Source organism: Myotis yumanensis, unplaced genomic scaffold, assembly GCF_028538775.1.
Source record: "Myotis yumanensis isolate MYYU_CA2020_CCGP unplaced genomic scaffold, mMyoYum1.0.hap1 SCAF_2, whole genome shotgun sequence".
In the NCBI taxonomy this organism is placed as follows: domain Eukaryota; kingdom Metazoa; phylum Chordata; class Mammalia; order Chiroptera; family Vespertilionidae; genus Myotis; species Myotis yumanensis.
The window spans coordinates 112,083,157-112,105,136 of NW_027223753.1; the positions used below are offsets into that span (position 1 = coordinate 112,083,157).

Genomic DNA, 21,980 nt, shown 5'->3' on the forward strand with positions numbered 1-21,980 from the left:
TTTCCAGGAATTTTTTAATTTCTTTTTTGATCTCATTGGTAACCTATTCATTGGTTAATAACATATTATTTAGCCTCCATGTGTTTGAATGTTTTTTGTGTTTTTTACTGTAGTTGATTTCTAATTTCATTTCATTGTGATCTGAAAAGATGCTTGATATAATTTCAATCTTCTTGAACTTGTAGAGACTTGTTTTATGTCCTAACATGTGGTCTATCTTTGTGAATGATCCATGTGCACTTGAGAAGAATGTATATTGTGCAGCTTTGGGATGAAATGTTCTACAAATGTCAGTTAAATCCATCTGATCCAGTGTGTTATTTAGAGTCACTGTTTCCTTGCTAATTTTTGTCTAGAACCGTGGTCGGCAAACCGGGGCTCGCGAGCCACATGCGGCTCTTTGGCCCCTTGAGTGTGGCTCTTCCTAAGCCTTAGGAGTACCCTAATTAAGTTAATAACAATGTACCTACCTATATAGTTTAAGTTTAAAAAATTTGGCTCTCAAAAGAAATTTCAATCGTTGTGCTGTTGATATTTGGCTCTGTTGACTAATGAGTTTGCAGACCATTGGTCTAGATCTATCTGGTGAAGTCAGCAGCATGTTAAAGTCCCCTACTATGACAGTTTTGCTGTCAATCTCTCCATTAAAGTCCTTTAGAAGTTTTTGTTTTGTTTTGTTTTTAATATATTTAGGTGGCCCTATATTGGGTGCATATATGTTTGCCTGGGTTATACTCTCTTGTTAAATCGATCCCTTTTAGTATTATGTAGTGACCTTTGTTGTGTCTTGTGATGGCCTTCATTTTGAAGTCTATTTTGTCAGATATGAGTATTACTACCCCAGTTTTTTATGTTTCCATTTGCATGGAAAAAAATTTCCCATCCTTTCGCTCTCATCCTGTGTGAGTCTTTTGTTCTAAGTGGGTCTCTTGTAGACAGCATATAGTTGGGTCATAATTTTGTATCCATTCAGCTACCCTGTGTCTTTTGATTGACACTTTTAATCCATTTACGTTTAAGGTTATTATTGACTAGAGGCCCGGTGCATGAAATTTGTGCACTGGAGGGGGAGTGTCTCTCAGTCCAGCCTGCACCCTCTCCAATCTGGGACCCCTTGGGGGATGTCTGACTCACAATCCAAGACTGCTGGCTCCTAACCACTCGCCTGCTTGCCAGCCTGATTGCCCCCTAACCACTTCTGCCTGCCAGCCTGATTGACATCTAACTGCTCCCCTGCTGGCCTGATCACCCCCATCTGCCCTCCCCTGCAGGCCTGATGGCCCCCAACTGCCCTCCTCTGCCGGCCCGGCCACCCCCAACTTCCCTCCCCTGCTGGCCTAATCGCCCCCAACTGCCCTCCCCTGCAGGCCTGGTCGTCCCCAACTGCCCTCCCCTGCCGGCCATCTTGTGACAATGTGGGGTCGGCCATCTTGTGACGATGTGGGGACAGTTATCTTGTGGTGGCCATCTTGTGAGGGCGGCCATCTTGTGATGACATGGGGGTGGCCATCTTGTGGCAGCCATCTTGTGATGACAGGATGGCCATCTTGTGACAGTGTGGGGGTGGCCATCTTGTGATGACATGGTGGCAGCCATCTTGTGATGACATGAGGGCATGAGAGTCAATTTGCATATTACCTCTTTATTATGTAGGATAGGTACTTATTTATTGCCATTTTAATTCTGTATGCCTATGTTTCTCTCTATATTTCTTCTACTCATTACCTCAGACCCCTTAGCATTTCTTGCAATGCTGGTTTGGTGGTGATAAACTCCTTTAGCCATCTTTTTGTCTGGGAACCTCTTTATTTCACCATCTATTTTGAATGATAGGCTTGCTGGATATAGTACTCTTGGTTTCAGGTCCTTTCTTTTTATTACCTTGAATACTTCATGCCATTCCCTCTGGCCTGTAGAGTTTCTGATGAGAAATCAGCTGACAGCCTTATGGGAGCTCCTTTGTAAGTAACAAATTGCTTTTCTCTTGCTGTCTTTAAGATTCTTTGTCTTTAATTTTTGGCATTTTAATTATGATGTGTCTGGGCATGAGCTTGTTTGGGTTCTTCTTGCTTGATACTCTCTGTGCCTCCTGGACTTGTGTGACTGTTTCCTTCACTTGGTTAGGGAAGTTTTCTGCCATTATTTCTTCAAACATGTACTCTATCCCCTGCTCACTTTCTTTTCCTTCTGGCTCTCCTATTCTGTGAATACTAGAGGCCTGGTGCATGAAGTTCATGCACTTAGGGGTGGTGTCCCTCAGTCCAGCCTGCACCCTCTCCAATCTGGGACATCCCTCTCACAATCTGGGACTGCTGACTTCCAACTGCTTGCTTGCCTGCCTGCCTGATTGCCCCTAACAGCTTCTGTCTGCCAGCCTGATCACCCCCTAACCACTCCCCTGCCAGCCTGATCGCCCCCAACTGCCCTCCCCTGCCGGCCCAGTCACCCCCAACTGCCCTCCCCTGCTGTCCCGGTCACCCTTAACTGCCCTCCCCTGCAGGCCTGGTCGCCCCTAACAGCCCTCCCCTGCTGGCCGGGTCACCCCTAACTGCCCTCCCCTTCTGGCCATCCTGTGGCTGTGGGCACCGCCATCTTTGAGGGTGGGGTAGTCAATTAGCATATTCCCTCCTTATTGGCTGTGGGTGCTGCTATCTTTGAAGGTAGGGCAGTCAATTTGCATATTCCCTCCTTATTGGCTGTGGGTGCCATCATCTTTGAGGGCGTGGCAGTCAATTCGCATATTCCCTCCTTATTGGCTGTGGGCACCGCCATCTTTGAGGGCGGGACAGTCAATTAGCATATTCCTTCCTCATAGGCTGTGGGCCCCGCCATCTTTGTGACATTGTGAAGGTCAATTAGCATATTCCCTCTTTATTAGATAGGATTGTTTTGATTCATGTTGTCCCATAGCTCCCTTAAGCTGTCCTCCTGTTTTTTAATTGTTATTTCTTTTTGGTTCTCTGATTGAGTGATATTTTTCTGCCCTATCTTCTAATTCACTGATCCAGTTCTTAGCTTCCCTTAATCTGCTGTGTATTCTTTCCAGTGTGTTCTTTATTAGTGCTATGTCATTCTTTATTTGCGACTGGTCTTTTTTCATAGTTACTATATCTTTTCTCATGCTGTAGAGCTTCTTTGCCATCATTATGCTGAACTCCACATCAGATAAATTTCTTATCTCCATTTTGTTTACCTCCTCTTCTGGAGAATTCTCTTGTTCTTTTATTTCGGGATTGTTTTTTTGTCTTCCCATTTTGTCTGACTGTTTGGGTTTGTGTCTATGTATTAGGTAGATCTGCTATGACCCAATCTCTAGTGCAGGACAATGTCAGATGCTGTTTCTGACTAGCCCTGAGTACCCTGTTTGGAACTATCACCAATCCACCTCTTATGGCTCCCTCTGCTGGGGCTGATTGCCTTTGGAAAGTACCAAGATGTGCACCAGGGATTGCTTTTCCTAGCCCAGGGCCAGAAGGAGATCAGAGACTCAAAGCCTCCAGAGATCCACCTCTGCCTGCAGTCCAATTTACACTCAGTTTTGCTTAGACTCAGACCATCAACTACTGGGTGGGGCAAGAGAACTTCCAACAGGGTGGGGCAACTGCCTTCCCTTCAAGCAAAAACCACCTGGATATCAAAGGTTCTATAGAAAGATTTCCTCTGTGGGCAGCTATATTACATTGAAAAGTGACCGGGATCAGAGCCTGGAGAATTGGAGCTGAGTTCCAGGTCTGGTACTTACTGAGTGACCTGAAGCAAGCCAAGTTTTTAATATCCTGGGGCTAATGAGAAGTTCAGGGGTAACTCTAGACTCTAGAGCAGCCGTGGGCAAACTATGGCCCGCGGGCTGGATCTGGCCCACTTGAAATGAATAAAACTAAAAAAAAAAAAAGACTGTACCCTTTTATGTAATGATGTTTACTTTGAATTTATATTAGTTCACACAAACACTCCATCCATGCTTTTGTTCCGGCCCTCCGGTCCAGTTTAAGAACCCATTGTGGCCCTTGAGTCAAAAAGTTTGCCCACCCCTGCTCTAGAGTCTAGAGTAAATGTTAGGCAAAATTGCAAGATAGTAATGTTGGAGATGGAGGTCAGGTACTTATACTAGTATATGCTTAGGAGCTTGGATTTCATATCTCTAATGCAGTCTTTCTCAACGTTGGTACTATTGACATTTTGGATTGAATAATGTGTTTGTGTGTGGGGTGTGTGTGTGTGTGTGTAGGTGTCTCCTGTACATTTTAGGATGTTGAGCAGCATCCCTGGTCTCTACCCACTAAATACCAATAGCACTGTCCCAGTTAACAGCAAATAAAAATTTCTACAAACATTACCAGGTGTTGCATGGGGGGCAAAATCATAATGGTTGAGAGAGAACCTTGGCATTAATGCAGAGCCATTGAACCTGGGGTTAGTAGTTGGCTTGTTTGTTTCAAAGAAATTATTTTTCTGATAATGAACTGTGTTTATTGTTACAAATTTTCATACTCTCGTAAATTCTAAAAATAATGTTTAAAAAGTCATTTAAAATCCCACCAGGCAGAAATAACTGGGTTGTTTTTTTCTTTTAGCATTTAATGAATATTTTCTCAGCATGCTAGAGGATTTGAGGTACTCTTAAGGATTTAAGATCTTGACTTTGTTCTTGAAGTTATAATCTGTTAACCTCTCACTAGTTGGCAGCAGAGAATTGGGTAGTGGCAAGACTTTTTTGTTTGTTGGCTTTATAATCACTGTGCGCTGGCCCCCAACTCAGTATTTTTTTGTGTAGTATACTTCTTATAGGTACCACAGTTAGGCTAAATAAACTGGTTTGGTAGGAAAGCATTGGTAATTCATGTTTTTCATGTAGGTTTTACAAACTAGTTAGTAGTTATTATTAAGGTTCTATTATATATCAGATGTGAATCACTGTATCTGAATTCTCAAAGGCCTCTAGAAGGTAGCAAATGGTACCACTACATTGTATATATAAGGAAATTAGTACTCAGGAGGTTAAGGACTTTCTTAAAGTCACCCAGAGAGTAGGTAGAAGAGTCTGATCCCTGCCCAAGCCTGTCTGATTCCAGAGCTAGGGATCTTTTCCATACATCACTGCTGCTACATTCATTAACTTTTAGCAGCAAGCACTTGTCAGTCCTTTATGTAAAGGGCAATTAGGTTGCTGAATATTGGACAGATAACTTTGGATGGATGCACACACACACATGACTAGATTTACTTCAGTCACTCGGCAAATATTGTAAGTGGTGGACATGCGAAGATCACACAGGGAGTAGCACTGAAGTATGTTTATTGGGGAACATTGTTCTTAGGTGTCACCCCTTCTCCTCCCAGCAGAAGGCAGCATGTATTCATTCATAAGCAATAGAATCATAAAATTGCATAGTTATCTTTACAAAAATGTTTGCTAAATTCTTAATATTTATAATGTTAACAAAAGCTTATTACTTTTCAGTTTGGAAAAAAAAGATAAATGGTCATAAAAACAGTTTATGCTTATTAATAACATGAAAATTTCAGCAAGGAACTAATTTAGGAAAATGTTACCCAACAATTAATAGTATTTCTTGTCCTAGCAAATAATGTTTATAAATTAGCTTTTAAAACAGTATTCTAATGATTGTATTTTTTTTCAGAAGATAAAAGAAATTTATTGGAAAATATTGTAATAATTTCTCTGAATCAAATGAAATAGTAAATCCAAATTGCATGGGGCTAATATATAATAATAAACTTCAAAGGATTCGCGAAAGAGTAAATAAGTTGTTAAACCATAAGATACGACTTTTTATTTCATAATTATAATATTTTTTTACCTGAACTAACTTCTGGTTTGTTGAGTGATAAGAGAATTAGATAAAGCCATTTTGTTCTAACTCTGATATTTTTTCCTGCAAACAGAAACACTGTCAGTTGTTGCTGTGGAACTAGAACTAAGAGACTTCTTGAATGTCCTTCCAGAAGATGGCACTGCAGCATTTTTCTTGCCATATCTTCTTTATTGCAGCCAAAAGAAATCATTGACTTGAAGGTATCATTTGGAAATCAGCATAATAGCATGTGAGACTGAATTTAAAAAAATTGAATGCCAAGTAAAATTATAAATAAAGGATTTTCATATTGAATATGTGCAAATGCTTTCATGTTGCTTACCTTACCATGGTATTTCATAATTTATTACCTAATCCATTTAGATTCCATCTAGAATCTAAAAACTACAAGGTATAAGAATTTCCTCAAAGAAGCCATATATTTTTAGAAGTAGAGATTGACTTTTATTTCAAGGAACATCAATTTACTGTTGTCAGAGATATGACCATCTTTTTCATCCCAGGACTACAAAGAACCATTTTGCAAGTATGTGTGAAAGAATGTCACTCCATGAGGTCCAAAATTCAGTCTGCTTGGTTTTTCCAGTTTTTCTATTGGGTCCCTTTTAAAAACAATTTTCTTTGAGAAAGATGTTAATATTTTCCCACAGTAAAAGATTTCAAACTCTATTATTTGTTACTTTTAAAACCCACTGCTGTCTTTCTTTCTGAATTACATGAAGTAGAATTTTACAAAGTAACTTTCTTGACTAGCTGTTATCATGATATGCTGAATACCTGCTTTTTAGCCAAAACCTCATTTCCATTTTTTGTTGATGTGTACTCTTGCTCTTTTAGCTAGAGTGTATGTGAAAATAAAGGAACATATAATGGTATTCACAACTGTGTCATCTTTTTTTAACTCATCTCAAACAATTTTGAGTCCAGGTTCAGCTCATTGATAGTGTGCTTTGACTTTGGTTAAGGCTGGGCATCTGCCTCAACCATATTTTGAAAGTTTCCTGAGGATTTAATCTATACAATTCTTAACTCTGCCTTTTTTCAGTTTCAGATTCATATCCTTTTGACCATTTCTTCAAGGGTTCATCTTTCTATTTTATTTTAAATACTCATTTAACTTTTACTTTTAATTTTTATTTTATTATTTATTACTTTATATTTTATTTTTAATTATACTTCCCTGTACCCCTATGTCTACTGGTTCCTTAGGAATGATGTCAGCAGCACATTACAGGGATTGATGGGGAATCCAAAGATTGGAAACATATTAATGAATCTTAACACATTGCATACCGCATAGAAATCTCTTAAGACATACGCCAGGGACCGCACGTTTTTGGGCAAACTGCACGTTATTTAAATCATCATAATGCACTTTAGGTGTTGTTTTTCAATTATAACATTTTTATTTATAAAAACAATTAAATAATTAAAGTTTCTAGTACTTTTTTAACGTATGATACTGCGTAAAACATTTTCTTTTATGAAGAGGGATCAAACAAAATTTACATAAGTATCTAGATTCGCTCCTTTTTCCATGGGCGTGAAAAATGAGAACACTTGTGAGTGGTCCTTAACTGATGGCACGCGAAACACAAGAAAACTCCTGAGCAGTACGAAATGTGTTAATAGTAATCCTTTGAGGTCTATCCAAGGACAATATCTGGTCATAGATTTTTTTTTAAAAATACAGCTTTATATAGCCCCAGTGATGGTGACACAAATGGCCTATATGAATCAATTAAAATACCTAGTGTGTTAGAGTCAGCCATGTGTAATAGTCTGTTGAGCTTTTTGTATGAAACAGTGTAACACAGTTTCCCCGCAAATGCACAGAAGTGAATGTTTTCAGTCTTCCTTTAATGTTTATAGACATTCCTAAGTAAACATTCTATTTAACACTTTCAATACATTATAATGAATTGGTGGTGGTTGTTTTTTCTTTTCACTTAACACCAATTTATTTCTTTCAGCCAAACTTGGTCTCTATAGAAAAAGAAATTTTAAGACCATTATTAAAAATAGTATATATCATATGATTAAAAAAATGTACATGGTACTTTAAGTATATTCTAATTTTTTAAATATTAGTTATTTTGTTTTAATTATTCTAGATTCATTTATATTTTTCTGCTTGCTCTATGTTTAAAAACACATCTTTCATTCCAGTACTGCTTTGTTTAAAAAAAAATTACTTCCCTCCCTCTTCTCCTCCCCCAAGATCCTTATCTAATAAAGAGGGAATATGCTAATTGACTGCTCTGCCCTCAAAGATGGCAGCGCCCACAACCAATAAGGAGTGAATATGCTAACTGACTGCCCTGCCCTCAAAGATGGCGGTGCCTACAGCCACAAGATGGTAGTGCCCAGTCCCCTCAGTCCTGCTGCTTCTCGCACCTGCCTCCAGAGTCCCCCAGTCCCCTCAGCCGCCCAGCCACCCAGGGCTGGCCCAAGGCGCAGGCAAGCCTCAGGTGGTAGCTGCCCAGCTGCCCAGGGCTGCCTGAGGCAGTGGTAATCAGGGCCGGCTGAGGCTTGCTCTGCTGGCAGTGGCAGCACCAGAGGTGTGATGGGGCATCGCCTTCTCCTGATCGCCGGGTCGCCTCCCGCCCATGAGGGTTCCCAGACTGTGAGAGGGGGCTAGCCGGGCTGAAGGACCCCCCTCCAGTGCATGAATTTTCATGCACCGGGCCTCTAGTTGATTATAAAGGGAAAATAGTAACTACAATGGAGAAACCTGGCTGATACTACCTTAATTAAACACTCAAACATAACCCAGTAAGGGAACAAATCAACATCTTCTGCCTCTTGACATGTGTACTGAGAGAAACAATATCACTTCTGTGAGAGTCCGGCAAAGAAATGCCTAATCTGAATCTAATTGTGAGGAAACATTAGGCATATCCAAAATGAAGGACATGCTACAAAGGGATGGCCTTGCATTCTTTAAAAATGTCCCAGTTGCAAAAGAGAAAGACTGAGGGACCTGTTTCAGACTGAGGGTGACTGAGGATGTGCCAGCTGGATGCGACACATGAGCAGGGTTTTCATTTTTTAGGAAGAATATGAGTAAAACAGTTGGGGAAATTGGAATAGGGTCTGTAGTTTGGGATCACTTTTAAGTTCCTGATTTTGATAGATGTGCTGTGTTTATGTGTGAGAATATCCTTGTTTTGAGGAACATGAGTATATCCTATATAATAAAAGCCTAATATGCAAATCGACCAAACCATGGAATGACTGGTTGCTATGATGCGCACTGATCACCAGAGGGCAGATGCTCAACACAGGAGCTGCCCCCAGCCTGCAGCCCCCACGCCAGCCAAGGCGGGTGCCATCAGGGGCCCCCCCAATCACCCCGCCGGGCACCCCACAGATCAGCCCTGATCGCTGGCTAGGCCTAGGGACCCTAACCATGCATGAATTTCTTGCACCGGGCCTCTAGTATATTTATAATGTAAATATAATGTAGATATGGGGAGAGACAGGGAGCTCGGAGAGAGAATAAAAGAGCAGATGTGGCTGTGCAAAAGAGCAACATTTTGTGGAAAATAGTAACATCTGGATAAGTGGGTGAAGGGTGTATGGGATTTTTTTTTTTTTTTTGTACTGCTCTTGCAGTTTTTCTGTAAATCTGACATTATGTCCAAATGAGTTTTTAAAATTTCTTTTCATTAGGTTAATATGGGGTTAGATATTTACCAAGCAGAGTATTACATTGGATTTGGTTGCTTAGGAGACATACAGACTATACAGCCCTGGCCTATAAGGAACTTAAAGCTAAGCAAACTTTTTTTTCTAGAGGCTACTCCAAAATGTCACAGTATAAAAAAAGTACCCCTTTTTATATTTGTCATAGGAGGTCTTTATTATGCTTCCTCTGGTAGAGGAAATGAAGCATTACATTAAGTATGACAGGACATCCATAATTTTTTTCTAAATTTTTTTGGGGGTGGGGAGGAAATTGTGTGGTGCATAATACTGAAAGATTTCAAGCTAACCTCCAGTGCTCTCTGTGTGTCATGGTAGGAAGAAACTTATCTGAGATTCAGAATTAATGTAGACTTGCCCAAAGCTTTATCAAACTTCTATTTAAAGATAATTCAGACTGATAATGTGGCTCCCCACTTTTCTGTATATAGTTTAAACTGTCTTTTTTTATTCATTACTGCTTCTTTCAGTCCCATACAATATCTTTCTCTTTGTAAGTGCCAAAATTCTCTTTAATTTTTTTCCAACATGTGTTTTTCCTTCACATTTTTCATTTGTTCTACAATTTTCTCTATGCTCCCCTACTTTATTTCTATTGAGTTTTAGAGAGAGAGGAGATGAAGAGAGAAACATTGATGTGAGAGTGGAACATCAATCGTCTGCCTTTTGCATGCCCTCCTCTGAGGATCAAGCCCACAACCCCAGACATGTGCCCTGGCTGGGAATCAAGCCAGCAAACTTTTGGTGCACAGGATGATGCCCAACCAACTGAGGCACACCAGCCAGGGCTTCTCTGTGGCTTTTTAAAATATATGTATTTTTTTATTGATTTCAGAGAGGAAGGGGCGGGGGGAGAGAGAGATAGAAACATCAATGATAGAAACATTCATTGACCAGCTGCCTCTTGCACACCTCCTACTGAGGATCGAATTTGCCCCTGACTGGAATTGAACCCAGGACCCTTCAGTCCACAGGCCGATGCTCTATTCATGGAGCCAAACCGGCTAGGGCATCTCTATGGCTTTTTAAGACAATCTCCCCTTTCTTAACCAAGCAAGCAGTCTCCCTCTTCTCCTCCAGACTCATTATGCAGGGGAACCTTCTCCTTGTCTGTGTGGGGTTGTATGTAGCAGCATCCTCTATGTGCCAGCCATTTGCATGCATGGATTTCCTACCTAACTGTTCTCTTGCTCTTGGTTATTTTTCTGAATAAGAACCATCCTTTTGTAAGGTAAGCGTGTATGCTAATGTTCTTTAGAGTCTAAAGTTTTCTTTTTCTCTTTGATCCTTCACCCTGCTCATCAGTTGCTGGCATGAAGCCTGGCGGTTTGTTTGTCTGTGTGAGTCTTGGGTATTCCGGTGCTCAGTATGCTCTTTGTGATCAAAATTTTGCATGGAAGCAGTTTTTCATAGTGCAAGGTGTTTATGTAAGACCCAGGAGAAATTGAAACTTTTCATTTGCATTGATGGTTGATCTTTCAGTGATTTTTAATATTTGAAATATATTTACTTCTATATTTTCTTCCATTTATATGTTCCCTTTATGTCTATATTTAGGAAACACAAGGAGTTGTTTTCTCTACATAATTTCCCCCTGTAGGATTTGCCTTTGCCAATTCTAAACTCAGAAGACCCAGGAAAGAGCAGAGCCCACAGCCACAAAGCAGGAATTTTACTTTTCATATAATACAGTGTGTTAGTGTTTATCCACAAAAGAGCTGTTTGTTTTCCTGTGAGTGGATGCTTGAGCGTCTATGGGGGAGGGAGTGTTCCTGCTGCGGTGGAGGAGTGGGGAATTTATATTCTGTTTTCTCATAGGATCTTCGCTGTGATCTGCATGTTTCTGTCACCCCCACCGCCCCTACAACCCAAAATTTTTATATATTGAAAACCTAATGTCCAAGATGATGGTGTTAGGAGGTAGGTCTTTGGGAATTGATTAGGTCATGAGAGCGGGACCCTCGTGAATGGGATTTGTAGACTCCAGAGAGCTAGTTTGACCTTTCTGCCATGTGAGGATATAGCAAGAAGTCTGAAACCCGAAAAAGGCCCCTCGCCTGATCATGCTGACATCCTGACCCCAGACGAATAGCCTTCAGAACTACGAAAATAAATTTCTGTTCCTTGTAAGCTACCCAGTTTTGTATTTTGTTATAGCAGCCAAATGGACTAAGACAGTCTTTCATAAACAATAATCAAGAACACCCTCCCACACCTGGGCAGTGTGGTTCAGTGGTTGAGCATCAACCTATGAACAAGGAGGTCATGGTTCAATTCCAAGTCAGGGCCCGTGCCTGGATTTCTGGCTAGATCCCCAGTAGGTGGTGTGCAGGAGGCAACCAACCAATGATTCTCTCTCATCATTGATGTTTCTATCTCTTTCTCCCTATCTGAAATCAATAAAAATATATTAAAAATATATTTTTTAAAAAAGACCAAACAAACCCTGCCCTCCAGAATCAAGAAAGACACTGTTCTGCCTGATTGCATAATTCAAATTATATTGATAATTGGGGAATTTTTTGGGGGGGGGGGGGGTTGGGGGAAGGGATGTTTGTATACCAGGTAACACCTAGAAAAAAAGTTAGTTTTAAGAAAGAAATTAAATGTGTGATCCATGATCAGTGTCTTTATAGATGATATGACTGCTCACTTATATCCATTATAATTACACTGCATCTAATTGGTGTCATTTGGACTAGCTTAAGGAGTAGTGGTGCTGTTTTCAGAACTGACTGTTTTCAGAAAAGCAGTTATACCATTTAGCAGTAAAAAAAAAAAAAAAAAATCCTGTTCAAAGGTAGAGGAGAAAGAAAGAATAGCAAATTCACAAATGCTTCCTATTGGGGGACGTATTTTGGCAAAGTAGTGCATCTTAATTATATTTGTGGGTATATGACTTCTGGGATCACTAAGGTGATATTTACCTTTATTTGGTAGAACGGTGTAAGTAGTTTCCATTCCGGCATGGATGTGGTCAGTCACATGGCAGTGGAGTAACCAGATTCCAGGTGTTCTTGGGACCATTTCTAGGGTTTGGTATGTCCCAGGGAAAATGTCGAAGACATCAGAACTATAAACGCCCCTGTGCTTAATTAGAAAAATAACAACATTTATATGAAGTTTATTATATGGGAGAATTCAAATGTTTCATTGGCCAGCTCAGAGATATTAGACAAAAGGATTTGTTGTTTTTTTTTTAAAAAAAAGCCCCTGTATATTTCTGTGCTTAATACAAACAGTGGGATATATGGTCCTTGGATTCCTGCTAAAGCCTTGGCACTATGGCCTTCAGGTGAGTGTGGCGAAAAGAGGTCTGTTACCTCTTACACTTTAACAATGTTTTGCTTTTTATGGGAGCCCTTGTGTTATACAAGGGAAAATTCCTACCCTCTCTGCTAACACTTCTATTCAAATGCCCTACCCAGGAATATATGAGTAGAGCTCCATGAAAGTCCAGCAAAAACTGCAAATCCCAGGAGGAGTCCCAGATAAAACAAAGACTGGTAATGGCAATTGAAACTGCCATGTGCCACACTCTTAGAAAATAGTTATCTCTTGAAACTTTCAATTTTCCATGAGTCTCTCTGAGGAAATATTTTCTTCATTTGTATTAAAACATTGTCAAATTGAGCAAGAATAATGACCATGGCTGGCTCTTACCTTGTATTGGAAGCTGTGGCCATGGAAATGCACGGAGTGCAAGTCTATCTCATTGCCCATTCCCATCAGGTACCAGTTGACTTCATCTCCCGCACACATTGTGAGGCCTTGCAGGTTCCCAAACATTCTCCCATTAATAGCTGGGGAAGCACATGATTTTTATGTTACCTTTCAGGATTTTTAAACCAAGAAATCATAGAAAATATGATTGTGAGGTCAATGAGTGGGATCTTTTCTGAGGTACTAGAAGTTATTTCACGACAGATGAGGGAAATGAGTACTTTAAGGTCACTAATGTCACACTGCTATCTAGTCACTTAGCATCAAAAGCCTTAAGCCTGATTTGAGTTTATTTAAAAGGGAATGAGACTTTGGAATGAGGAGAGAAGTAAATAGGTGATTTTGCTTTGAACAGAATTCTACCTCTAGTGAGACAGATGAGGTTCATTTCAAAAGGAATAGTCTCCAAAATAATTGTATTTGAAAGGAAAGGGTTTTAGAATAATGTATCATACCATGCATTTTATTGCTTTCTATGAATTCATCATTGTCTTTGTTTACTTTCTCAGGGTGATCAGAGTATGTTTTGATGTTGTCATCTAAGTACCAAGATTCATTCTCATCAAAAACTAAAAACAGAAGTGAAAATTCCAGTTTCTTTATAGGATTGGATACTTTCAGGTAATGTCTCCGACAAACAATCAGTGGGCCAATTAATCCACTATAGAGATCCTGAAAAGAGCAAAAACTTCAGTCATCCTTGTGATATAGGTCAGGATTTGTTTGTTTGTTAATCCTCACCTGAGGATATTTTTTCCACTGATTTTTAGAGGAAGTGGAAGGGAGGAAGCGAGGAAGGGAGGAAGAGAAAGAGAACAAGAAACATGAATTTGAGGAGACACATTGATTGGTTGCCTCCTGCACATGCCTCACTGGAGCTGAGGAAGGAACCTGCAACCCAGCTACGTGCCTTTGGGAATCAAACCCAAGAGCCTTCAGTGCACGGGGCTGGCACTCTAATCACTGAGAAACAGCGGCCAGAGCTAGGTCAGGATATCAGAGAACTGGAGGGGAACCTTATTGCCCATGACCTGAGGAATTTTGGAAGGACTGATTTAGGTAGTAAACTTTACCCAATGTGGTACAGTCAAGTCAGCAACTTTCTACTTGAAGCTGTTAAATTGGAACAATGGTGAGTTACAGGTAGGGAGTGTGGGTGCAGAGGCCAAATATTGCCTCAGCTAATGAGCAGCAATTTAAAAGAACCCCAAATGAACAGTGTTGGTTTGCCTATTCCATAAGCCAAGCACTATGCCAGTCACTGAAATTCCAGAGATGAATCATATAAAGCCTTGCCCTATAGGAATTCAGTCTAGCCAGGGAAATAGAGGAGCAGAAGAAGGAACCCCCTGCTGTGGTGGAGGTATGTACAATGCTAATGAACACAGAAGAGGAAGACCTCAGTTGACTTAAGCCTATGGAAAGTCTGGTTTGGCTGGGCATTAGTAGTGGTAGATTAGTTCCTGAAGGACCTTTGTGTTGTATCATGTTCAGGAATTTTAGATTTTGTCTTCTGGGACATAGGTGGCCACTGAAACATTGAACATGGAATGGCAGCGTATTTGCATTTTAGCCCAGTCATCCTGATGATGGAGTGAAGGAAGGCTTGGAGGGGGGCGATACAGGAGATTAGGAAGCCATTGCATTGTGGAAGCAAATTACAAGGACCTGATCTATGGAGATGGAGAAAAGGAATGGGCTGAGGCCTATGTATGTGAATTCCTTGGTGGAGCTAAGAGGATGCATTCGATACTTTATATCCAGGGTTCTAGCTTGAACAACTGAGTAGATTGGGTGCTTTGGTGCTATCTAGTACAACAGGAAATACAGGAGGAGGTGGAGGAAGATCTCGATTTCCACTTTAGAGTTGCTGAGTTTCCAGTGCTGATGGAGATGTTCAGTCGACAGGTGTATAGACAAATCTGGAACTCAGGAGAAAGATTAGGACTAGAGATTTAATTCTACAAAAGAATTTGGGGACCTGTTCTGATTTGTCATTGTTGAGTGTTTTGTTGGCTTTGGAATATTTAGTCAAATAGCAGTATTAGTTGTGCTGTCATTGGTGAGGTCAGCATTTTAAACCATGTAATAATAGAGCTCTGAAATCACAGACATCAGTTTTTTTGTGTTTATGTATTCTGATGTGAAAGGGAAATAAAAAACTGTATTGATTAATATTTAAATCTGTGTTACCCACAATCAGCAGTCATAGATGTATCCTTAAACACAAACAAAAAGAAACCAAAGTGAATTGCAGAGCCACTTACTCCCCTGGGAATATACTGTAGAACTGGCCTACAGAAACTAACCTCATCTTCCTTCAGCTGTGTGTCTGTTTTGGGATTTTTCACAGAACACAGATGATGTAAGTTTACCTTAACTTGATCTACAGTTGAATAGTAGGCCCATGGAATACAAGCAGAATCCTCACTTCCAGCTCCAGATCTTTCTGGGATTTTCCATATGTAAGTGTGAGTTTCACCTAAATTAATCAAGTATTGATGCATCCAGTTATATTCAGTATATATACATATATATATACACACACACACATACACACACATATGTACATATGTATGTATATACAGGCTTAATCTTTTTTTTTAAAAAATATATTTTATTAATTTTTTACAGAGAGGAAGGGAGAGAGAGATAGAGAGTTAGAAACATCGATGAGAGAGAAACATCAACCAGCTGCCTCCTGCACATCTCCTACTGGGGATGTGCCCGCAACCCAGGTACATGCCCTTGACCAGAATCGAACCTGGGACCTTTCAGTCCGCAGGTCGACGCTCTATCCACTGAGCCAAACCGGTTTCGGCAACAGGCTTAATCTTATATATATATTTTTTATTGGTTTTAGAGAAGAAGGGAGAGCGATATAAACATCAATGATGAGAGAGAATCATTGATCAGCTGCCTCCTGTATATCCCCCACTGGGGATCGAGCCCGCAACCCAGGCATGTGCCCTTGACCGGAATCGAAACTGAGACCCTTCAGTCCACAGGCCGATGCTCAATCCACTGCGCCAAACCAGCCAGGGCCTACAGGCTTAATCTTAAGAACCAGTGACCCAGAAACCGGAAATGTGAAGGAAACTAGATTTAAAAAGTAGTGGTACTCAAAATTGTTTTCAGAAATGTAGTTTTAGGATAAAATGTAAGATACACATTTCTATCTTCTTTGTCAGTTATGAATTAACTGGACTTGGCATGCATGCAGTACCACAATAGCCAGGAGAGGGTGAAATAGGGCCCAAACATTGAACCAGACCCTCATAAATTTTCTCCTCCTAGTTGTTTTGGCTTTCAGGAGATAACAGCAAGCCTCTGCACAGTGCCCGGACACCACCAGACAAGCCAGGCCTGACTGAGCTCAGAGGCTGGAGTGGGTGCAGAAAGCCAAATGAACTCCACTGAGCCCTACAGGTGGCCAGAACCAAAATCTGCCCCTAGCCACACACCAGGTCCTCGCGGACACTATGCAGAAGCAAGGGTGCCTAGATCTCACCCAGTCAGACCCTGCCAACTTAGATTTTCTTTATACTTTCTCTCACCCTTCCCATCCTTACCCTAGATAAGTTAGATCCAAGAGCCCTTTAATTAGAATTAATATGTATAGCTCCTTTCTAACCTTGTTTAAAATTTGCTCTAAGCCCTTGTCTGAGAGAGATTGAGTCTTCCCTCCTGTCTCCCTGCCTGGCTGCCTGCCTAATGAATAAATCTATTTTTTTCTGGGATAACTGTTGCCTTGGACTTTGGCCTCTCTGTGCTCAAAGGACATCAAATTCCTTGATGTTGTTTGGTAACAGTGGCAATTCCAATATCCCAACTGGAAGAAACGTTGCAACAGATCTCTTCTTAGCTTGAAGTGTGTTTCTCTACTACACTGTCCTCATCCCCACCGAGCTAGCATCTGCCCCAGTCTCCTGTGTCTGTGTGTCTGTACCACACCATGTGACTCCCTCACTTCACCATGGCCTTCCTTTTCTCCTTTTGTAGTTATCCTCAGTGATTTCACGATACCTGGGGAAGAGCCATCAGACCTTGATCTCATAGGTCACTGACCTCTCTAGTTTGTCCCATTCTGTCTGTCATACTATACACTGTGTGGTCACAACTCTGTCACACACAGGACCGTACCCTGGACCTTGACACTCTAAAGATGGCCAGTTGCTCCACTCTCCTGTCTTGTGAAGGCTTCTACCCTGGTCCATCTGTACTGTGTTCTCCAGCCGATCTCTGCTCCCAGTCACCCAGGGCTTCCTGTACAGCTGCTCACAGGACCTTGACTTTCAGCCATGAAAGGCACTGTAAACTCCATGTATGTAGTAGACCTCACTATTACTTATTCATTCTGTCAGACTTTAATTGGCCAGAGTCTAACAAACCTTTATTAGGGAATCAAGCAAGACATGACGGATGGTCTCAAGGGATGTGATAGGCTAGTTTCTTTTTCTTTAAGCCCTCCATCTTTTCTGTCCCTATGTCCTCACCCTTTTCATAAGAAGACTATTTCACTGAGAATAAAGCATAGATTTACCTCCAGAATATATTGTCTCTTCATCTATACTCTTATTTTCATGAGCTGAATAATGGCATTTCCTTCTCCATTTACACCACAATCTGCTGTCACCAGGTGTCCAATGCCCAACCTTGGCACTGACTGGACTCCTCCTCCTTCCCTAACCTTCTATAATGCCCAGCCTTTCAGCAGGTCCTCTTAACACCAGCTTTAAAATGAAACCAGAATGTGACAACTTACCATTTCCGCCATTTCTAAGCTGGTCCAAGACTCATTTACTTACCCAGATTATCACTAAAACCCTCTAACCCAGCGGTTCTCAACCTGTGGGTCGCGACCCCTTCGGGGGTAGAACGACCCTTTCACAGGGGTCGCCTAAGACCATCGGAAAATATATATAATTACATATTGTTTTTGTGATTAATCACTATGCTTTAATTATGTTCAATTTGTAACAATGAAAATACATCCTGCATATCAGATATTTACGTTATGATTCATAACAGTAGCAAAATTACAGTTATGAAGTACAACGAAAATAATTTTATGGTTGGGGGTCACCACAACATGAGGAACTGTATTAAAGGATCGCGGCATTAGGAAGGTTGAGAACCACTGCTCTAAACAATCCTTGCTTCTTCCCTTGTCCCCTACAGTCACTGCCACACACTAGCCAGACAGTCCTTTTAAAAGTGTTCATAGGATCATCATTCTCCAGTTCAAACCCTTGTAGGGTTTTTAGGATAAAATCTAAGGTCCTGACTATGACCTCTTAAGTCCTTTAGCATCTCACCTCTTCCATCTCTCCCTTTTGCTCTGCTGGCCTCTGGTTTCCTCACTGTTCCTCAGACATGCTAAGTCCTCTCCCATCTTGGGACCTAGAATGCTCTTCTCACACAACTCTTCCCAACTAAGTGGATTGTTATTTCTCATAACTTAAATGTCTTCACCAGTGGCACCTCCTCAGAGAAGCCCTTCTGATCACCCTACCTAAAATAGTGCCATTGTTACTTATTCTCTCTCATCTGCCTTAATTTTATTATTATTATTTTGGTTAATCCTCACCCGAGGACATTTTTCCATTGATTTTAAAATTTTTATTTTTTTTTTTGAGAGAGAGTGGAAGGGAGAGGGAGAGACAGAGAGAGAAACATCGATGTGAGGGAGACACATCGATTGGTTGCATTCTGCACACCGCAACCAGGACCTGGATCAAGCTTGCTACTGAGGTATGTGCCCTTGACTGGAATCAAACCCGGGACCCTTCAACCCACGGGCCAACACTCTATCCATTGAGCCAAACCAGTTAGGGCTCATCTGCCTTAACTTTTTTATATATTGTTTATCTCCTAGGAAGACTGTGAGGATCATGAGGGCAGGGCTTTTCATTTCTACTCCCGTATATAGTAATTTATTGTTTCTCACTTGATATACAGTTGCAAGTATACAAAACAGAGTTGATTCTTATATTATGATTTATTAATTATTGTATTATTTTCCATATGGACATCTGTAAACCTACTTCTGCCCCACCCTGTATTTGGGAACTGCTAACTTACTGAGAAATGGCTCTTCCCTAAGAGCCAACTTTACAACTAATAGATGAAAAATACAGTTCTTATGAAAGAAAATACACCCCTGAATTTAAGTTATTTTGGCTTTTACTTTGTTAAACATTTATTGAGTTCTTATACATTTCAGATAGTGCGTTAGATACCAGAGATTTAAAATTTCAAGTGGCAGCCTCTGTCCTTAGGATCCTATCCCCAGACACAGGCAGGAGAGCATTCAGTCACGTTCAAGGTGATCAGTGTTGTCTGGGGTGTGTTCTAGCTGCGTGGAGAGAGACCATCTCTTCTGGCTCAAATCTGAGTGTCTATGGATGCCCAACACCATCAGATTTCTTCCTCGGTACTGTGCATTTTTTTTAGTCGGTGAATGCAATCATACACACACATGCAGACACATTTCCTTGTGTCCCCTCTTGACCACCTCCTTCACTTTCTCAAGCAACAATCATTTGGAAGGAATACCTTCCTGACAAGTAATTTGTGGAGAAGCTGTAAAATCTATTGCACACCTCCACCCCATGCGTACCTAGGAAGGTGGAGTAACAGTAGCAATCTCCCACCCCATGAGTACCTGGGAAGGTTGGAGTAACAGTAGCACTCTCCGTTTTCACCCCATGGGCATGTATCGAGTAGGGCCTTGTAGCCATGTTTTTAAAGATAATAGTCACTTTGTCTCCAACATCTGCATGAAGTTGTGGACCTGGCAAGAGTGAAGAGGAAGAGTGGCTTATATGCTGTCAGATCAGAAGTTCTAACTCAGAAGTAAAAACACAGATTGGATAATTTAGCATTAAGGCCCTAGTCCAGTGATGGCAAACCTTTTGAGCTCGGCCTGTCAGCATTTTGAAAAACCCTAACTTAACTCTGGTGCCGTGTCACATATAGAAATTTTTTGATATTTGCAACCATAGTAAAACACTTATATTTTTGATATTTATTTTATATATTTAAATGCCATTTAACAAAGAAAAATCAACCAAAAAAATGAGTTCGCGTGTCACCTCTGACACGCGTGTCATAGGTTCGCCATCACTGCCCTAGTCTGTTTTACCTCCTGTGGCTCCATACTGTATTACTATTGGATTATACCTCATTCCAGAGGATTCAGGATAAAAACACTAGTATGGTTGCAATCTCTTATTTTATCTCCAGGCCTGGGGAGGTTTGGGCCTGAAAGCCCTCTGCAGTTTTAATGGCCTAATCCTGGTGAATCACTGTGACTCATCCCTGGCTAAGAGTCCTGATCTCAGCATTTGGACTTCCAGAATTTCCTGGGCGTGAATTAATAACTGCAGGCAGTCCTGCATTTGAAAGGATGGGTGGGGCTCCCCAGCCTTTTCTCCTCTCCAGCCAATCGTAGCTTGTTTTCTGTCTGGGAGAATTTCTGTGAACCAGCAACACTGCATTCTCCCTGGGGTATCTTTCTCTGAGGCTGAGGATAACCAAGCCCCAGAGAACTCTGTTAGTGTGGAAACACAGTGGGGTTGGGAGTGGTGTCCCTTATACTTGATGATTTTCAAGGAAATTCCCAAGACCAGTGTTAGTCAAGTTCTTAAACATTGTGTCTTAAAATGATTCCTGAAAAATTGAAGAGATCTTTTCCCCCTGCTGTGTGCACAGTAACACTTTTTTCTTTCCCTATCTCCTTATCTATATATAAATTTCTCCCCTTTAGAGTTAATCATTTACATCTTAATTTTAAAAGTAAATAGCTATGATTTTTTTTTTTTGAGGGATGGGAGAATAATGGAGAATTTGGTTAAGAATTTCATTAGAAAGTAATTTCTAGGAATTTCACCCAAACTATAAGCATCAGTTTAATAAACACCAAATATATACAATTTCATTAGTATATGGGATAATATATTGCTTTTGACACAGTATTTTATTATGCCATATTTATAGGCTTCTCATTTTTATTGAGTGACATTTTATTTTTTAAAGATCTAATTGGCTTTATTAAGAGATTCATTAATTTGGCAGCCTCCCATATAGCAACTAGAACTCTCCTATTTTTATTTAAATAACTGATACATGAACCAAGAAAATGAAACTCCTAAACATGGACCATCACCACATGCGGCAGCACATCACTTGCCCACACCTGGTGAACTGTAGCTGTTAGAGTACCTAGAATGCCCAGATGTTCTTCTTCAGCTTTTCTCTCCACTGGAACTTGGAATGTGCCATCAGTGTATTGCCGATACACAACTTTCTTGTACTTTGAGCCTATGTAAAATTCTTCCTTATCTAAAAATGCATTATTTGAAACACTTAAAAAAAAACACACACACAACTAAGTTAGTATTTGTTTTAGTGAAAGTGGAAGTTGAGTTTTAAATTGTGAATAAACATACAATTTTTACTTAAGTAATTATGCTAGTTTTCAATACCACTCTCCCATTCCCGCAAGACTTTAAAAATAGACATGGGTGGTAGAAAGTGCACCTAGGCAGAGTGGAGCCTGGATTCTGCCACTAAAATGACCCCCAGCTAGTCATTTCTCATTGGAGTCTTGGTTTCTTCTCCTCTGAAATGAGGTATTAGAGGAGGCCATATCCAAGGTTTATTTATTGCTCTAAAACTGTATGGGTCCAGATTTCACCACTGACATGT

The 21,980-nt window shown here is 40.6% G+C and overlaps 2 protein-coding genes across 7 annotated transcripts in view; one reads left to right on the plus strand and one right to left on the minus strand.

Annotated features, from left to right (window-relative positions):
* Positions 1 to 6,712, plus strand: part of HPS3 (HPS3 biogenesis of lysosomal organelles complex 2 subunit 1) — a 76,200-nt gene extending 69,488 nt beyond the window's left edge. For 2 of the 3 annotated variants that reach the window (XM_070405947.1, XM_070405946.1), the window contains one exon: positions 5,908 to 6,712. In XM_070405947.1, coding sequence (XP_070262048.1) covers positions 5,908 to 6,035 — 128 coding nt within the window. In that variant the 3' untranslated portion in view covers positions 6,036 to 6,712. The remainder of the gene's footprint in view (positions 1 to 5,907) is intronic. The other variant, XR_011470294.1, reaches the window with a different exon arrangement.
* Positions 1 to 21,980, minus strand: part of CP (ceruloplasmin) — a 104,119-nt gene that overhangs the window by 12,594 nt on the left and 69,545 nt on the right. For 2 of the 4 annotated variants that reach the window (XM_070405942.1, XM_070405945.1), the window contains exons 13-18: positions 21,495 to 21,637; positions 19,936 to 20,064; positions 15,644 to 15,750; positions 13,724 to 13,940; positions 13,209 to 13,348; positions 12,473 to 12,635 (exon numbers count right to left, since the gene is read on the minus strand). In XM_070405942.1, the coding sequence (XP_070262043.1) occupies positions 12,473 to 12,635; positions 13,209 to 13,348; positions 13,724 to 13,940; positions 15,644 to 15,750; positions 19,936 to 20,064; positions 21,495 to 21,637 (899 nt within the window). Of the gene's footprint in view, positions 1 to 7,220; positions 7,824 to 12,028; positions 12,118 to 12,472; positions 12,636 to 13,208; positions 13,349 to 13,723; positions 13,941 to 15,643; positions 15,751 to 19,935; positions 20,065 to 21,494; positions 21,638 to 21,980 lie in introns of those variants that run through there. The other 2 variants (XM_070405944.1, XM_070405943.1) reach the window with 2 other exon arrangements.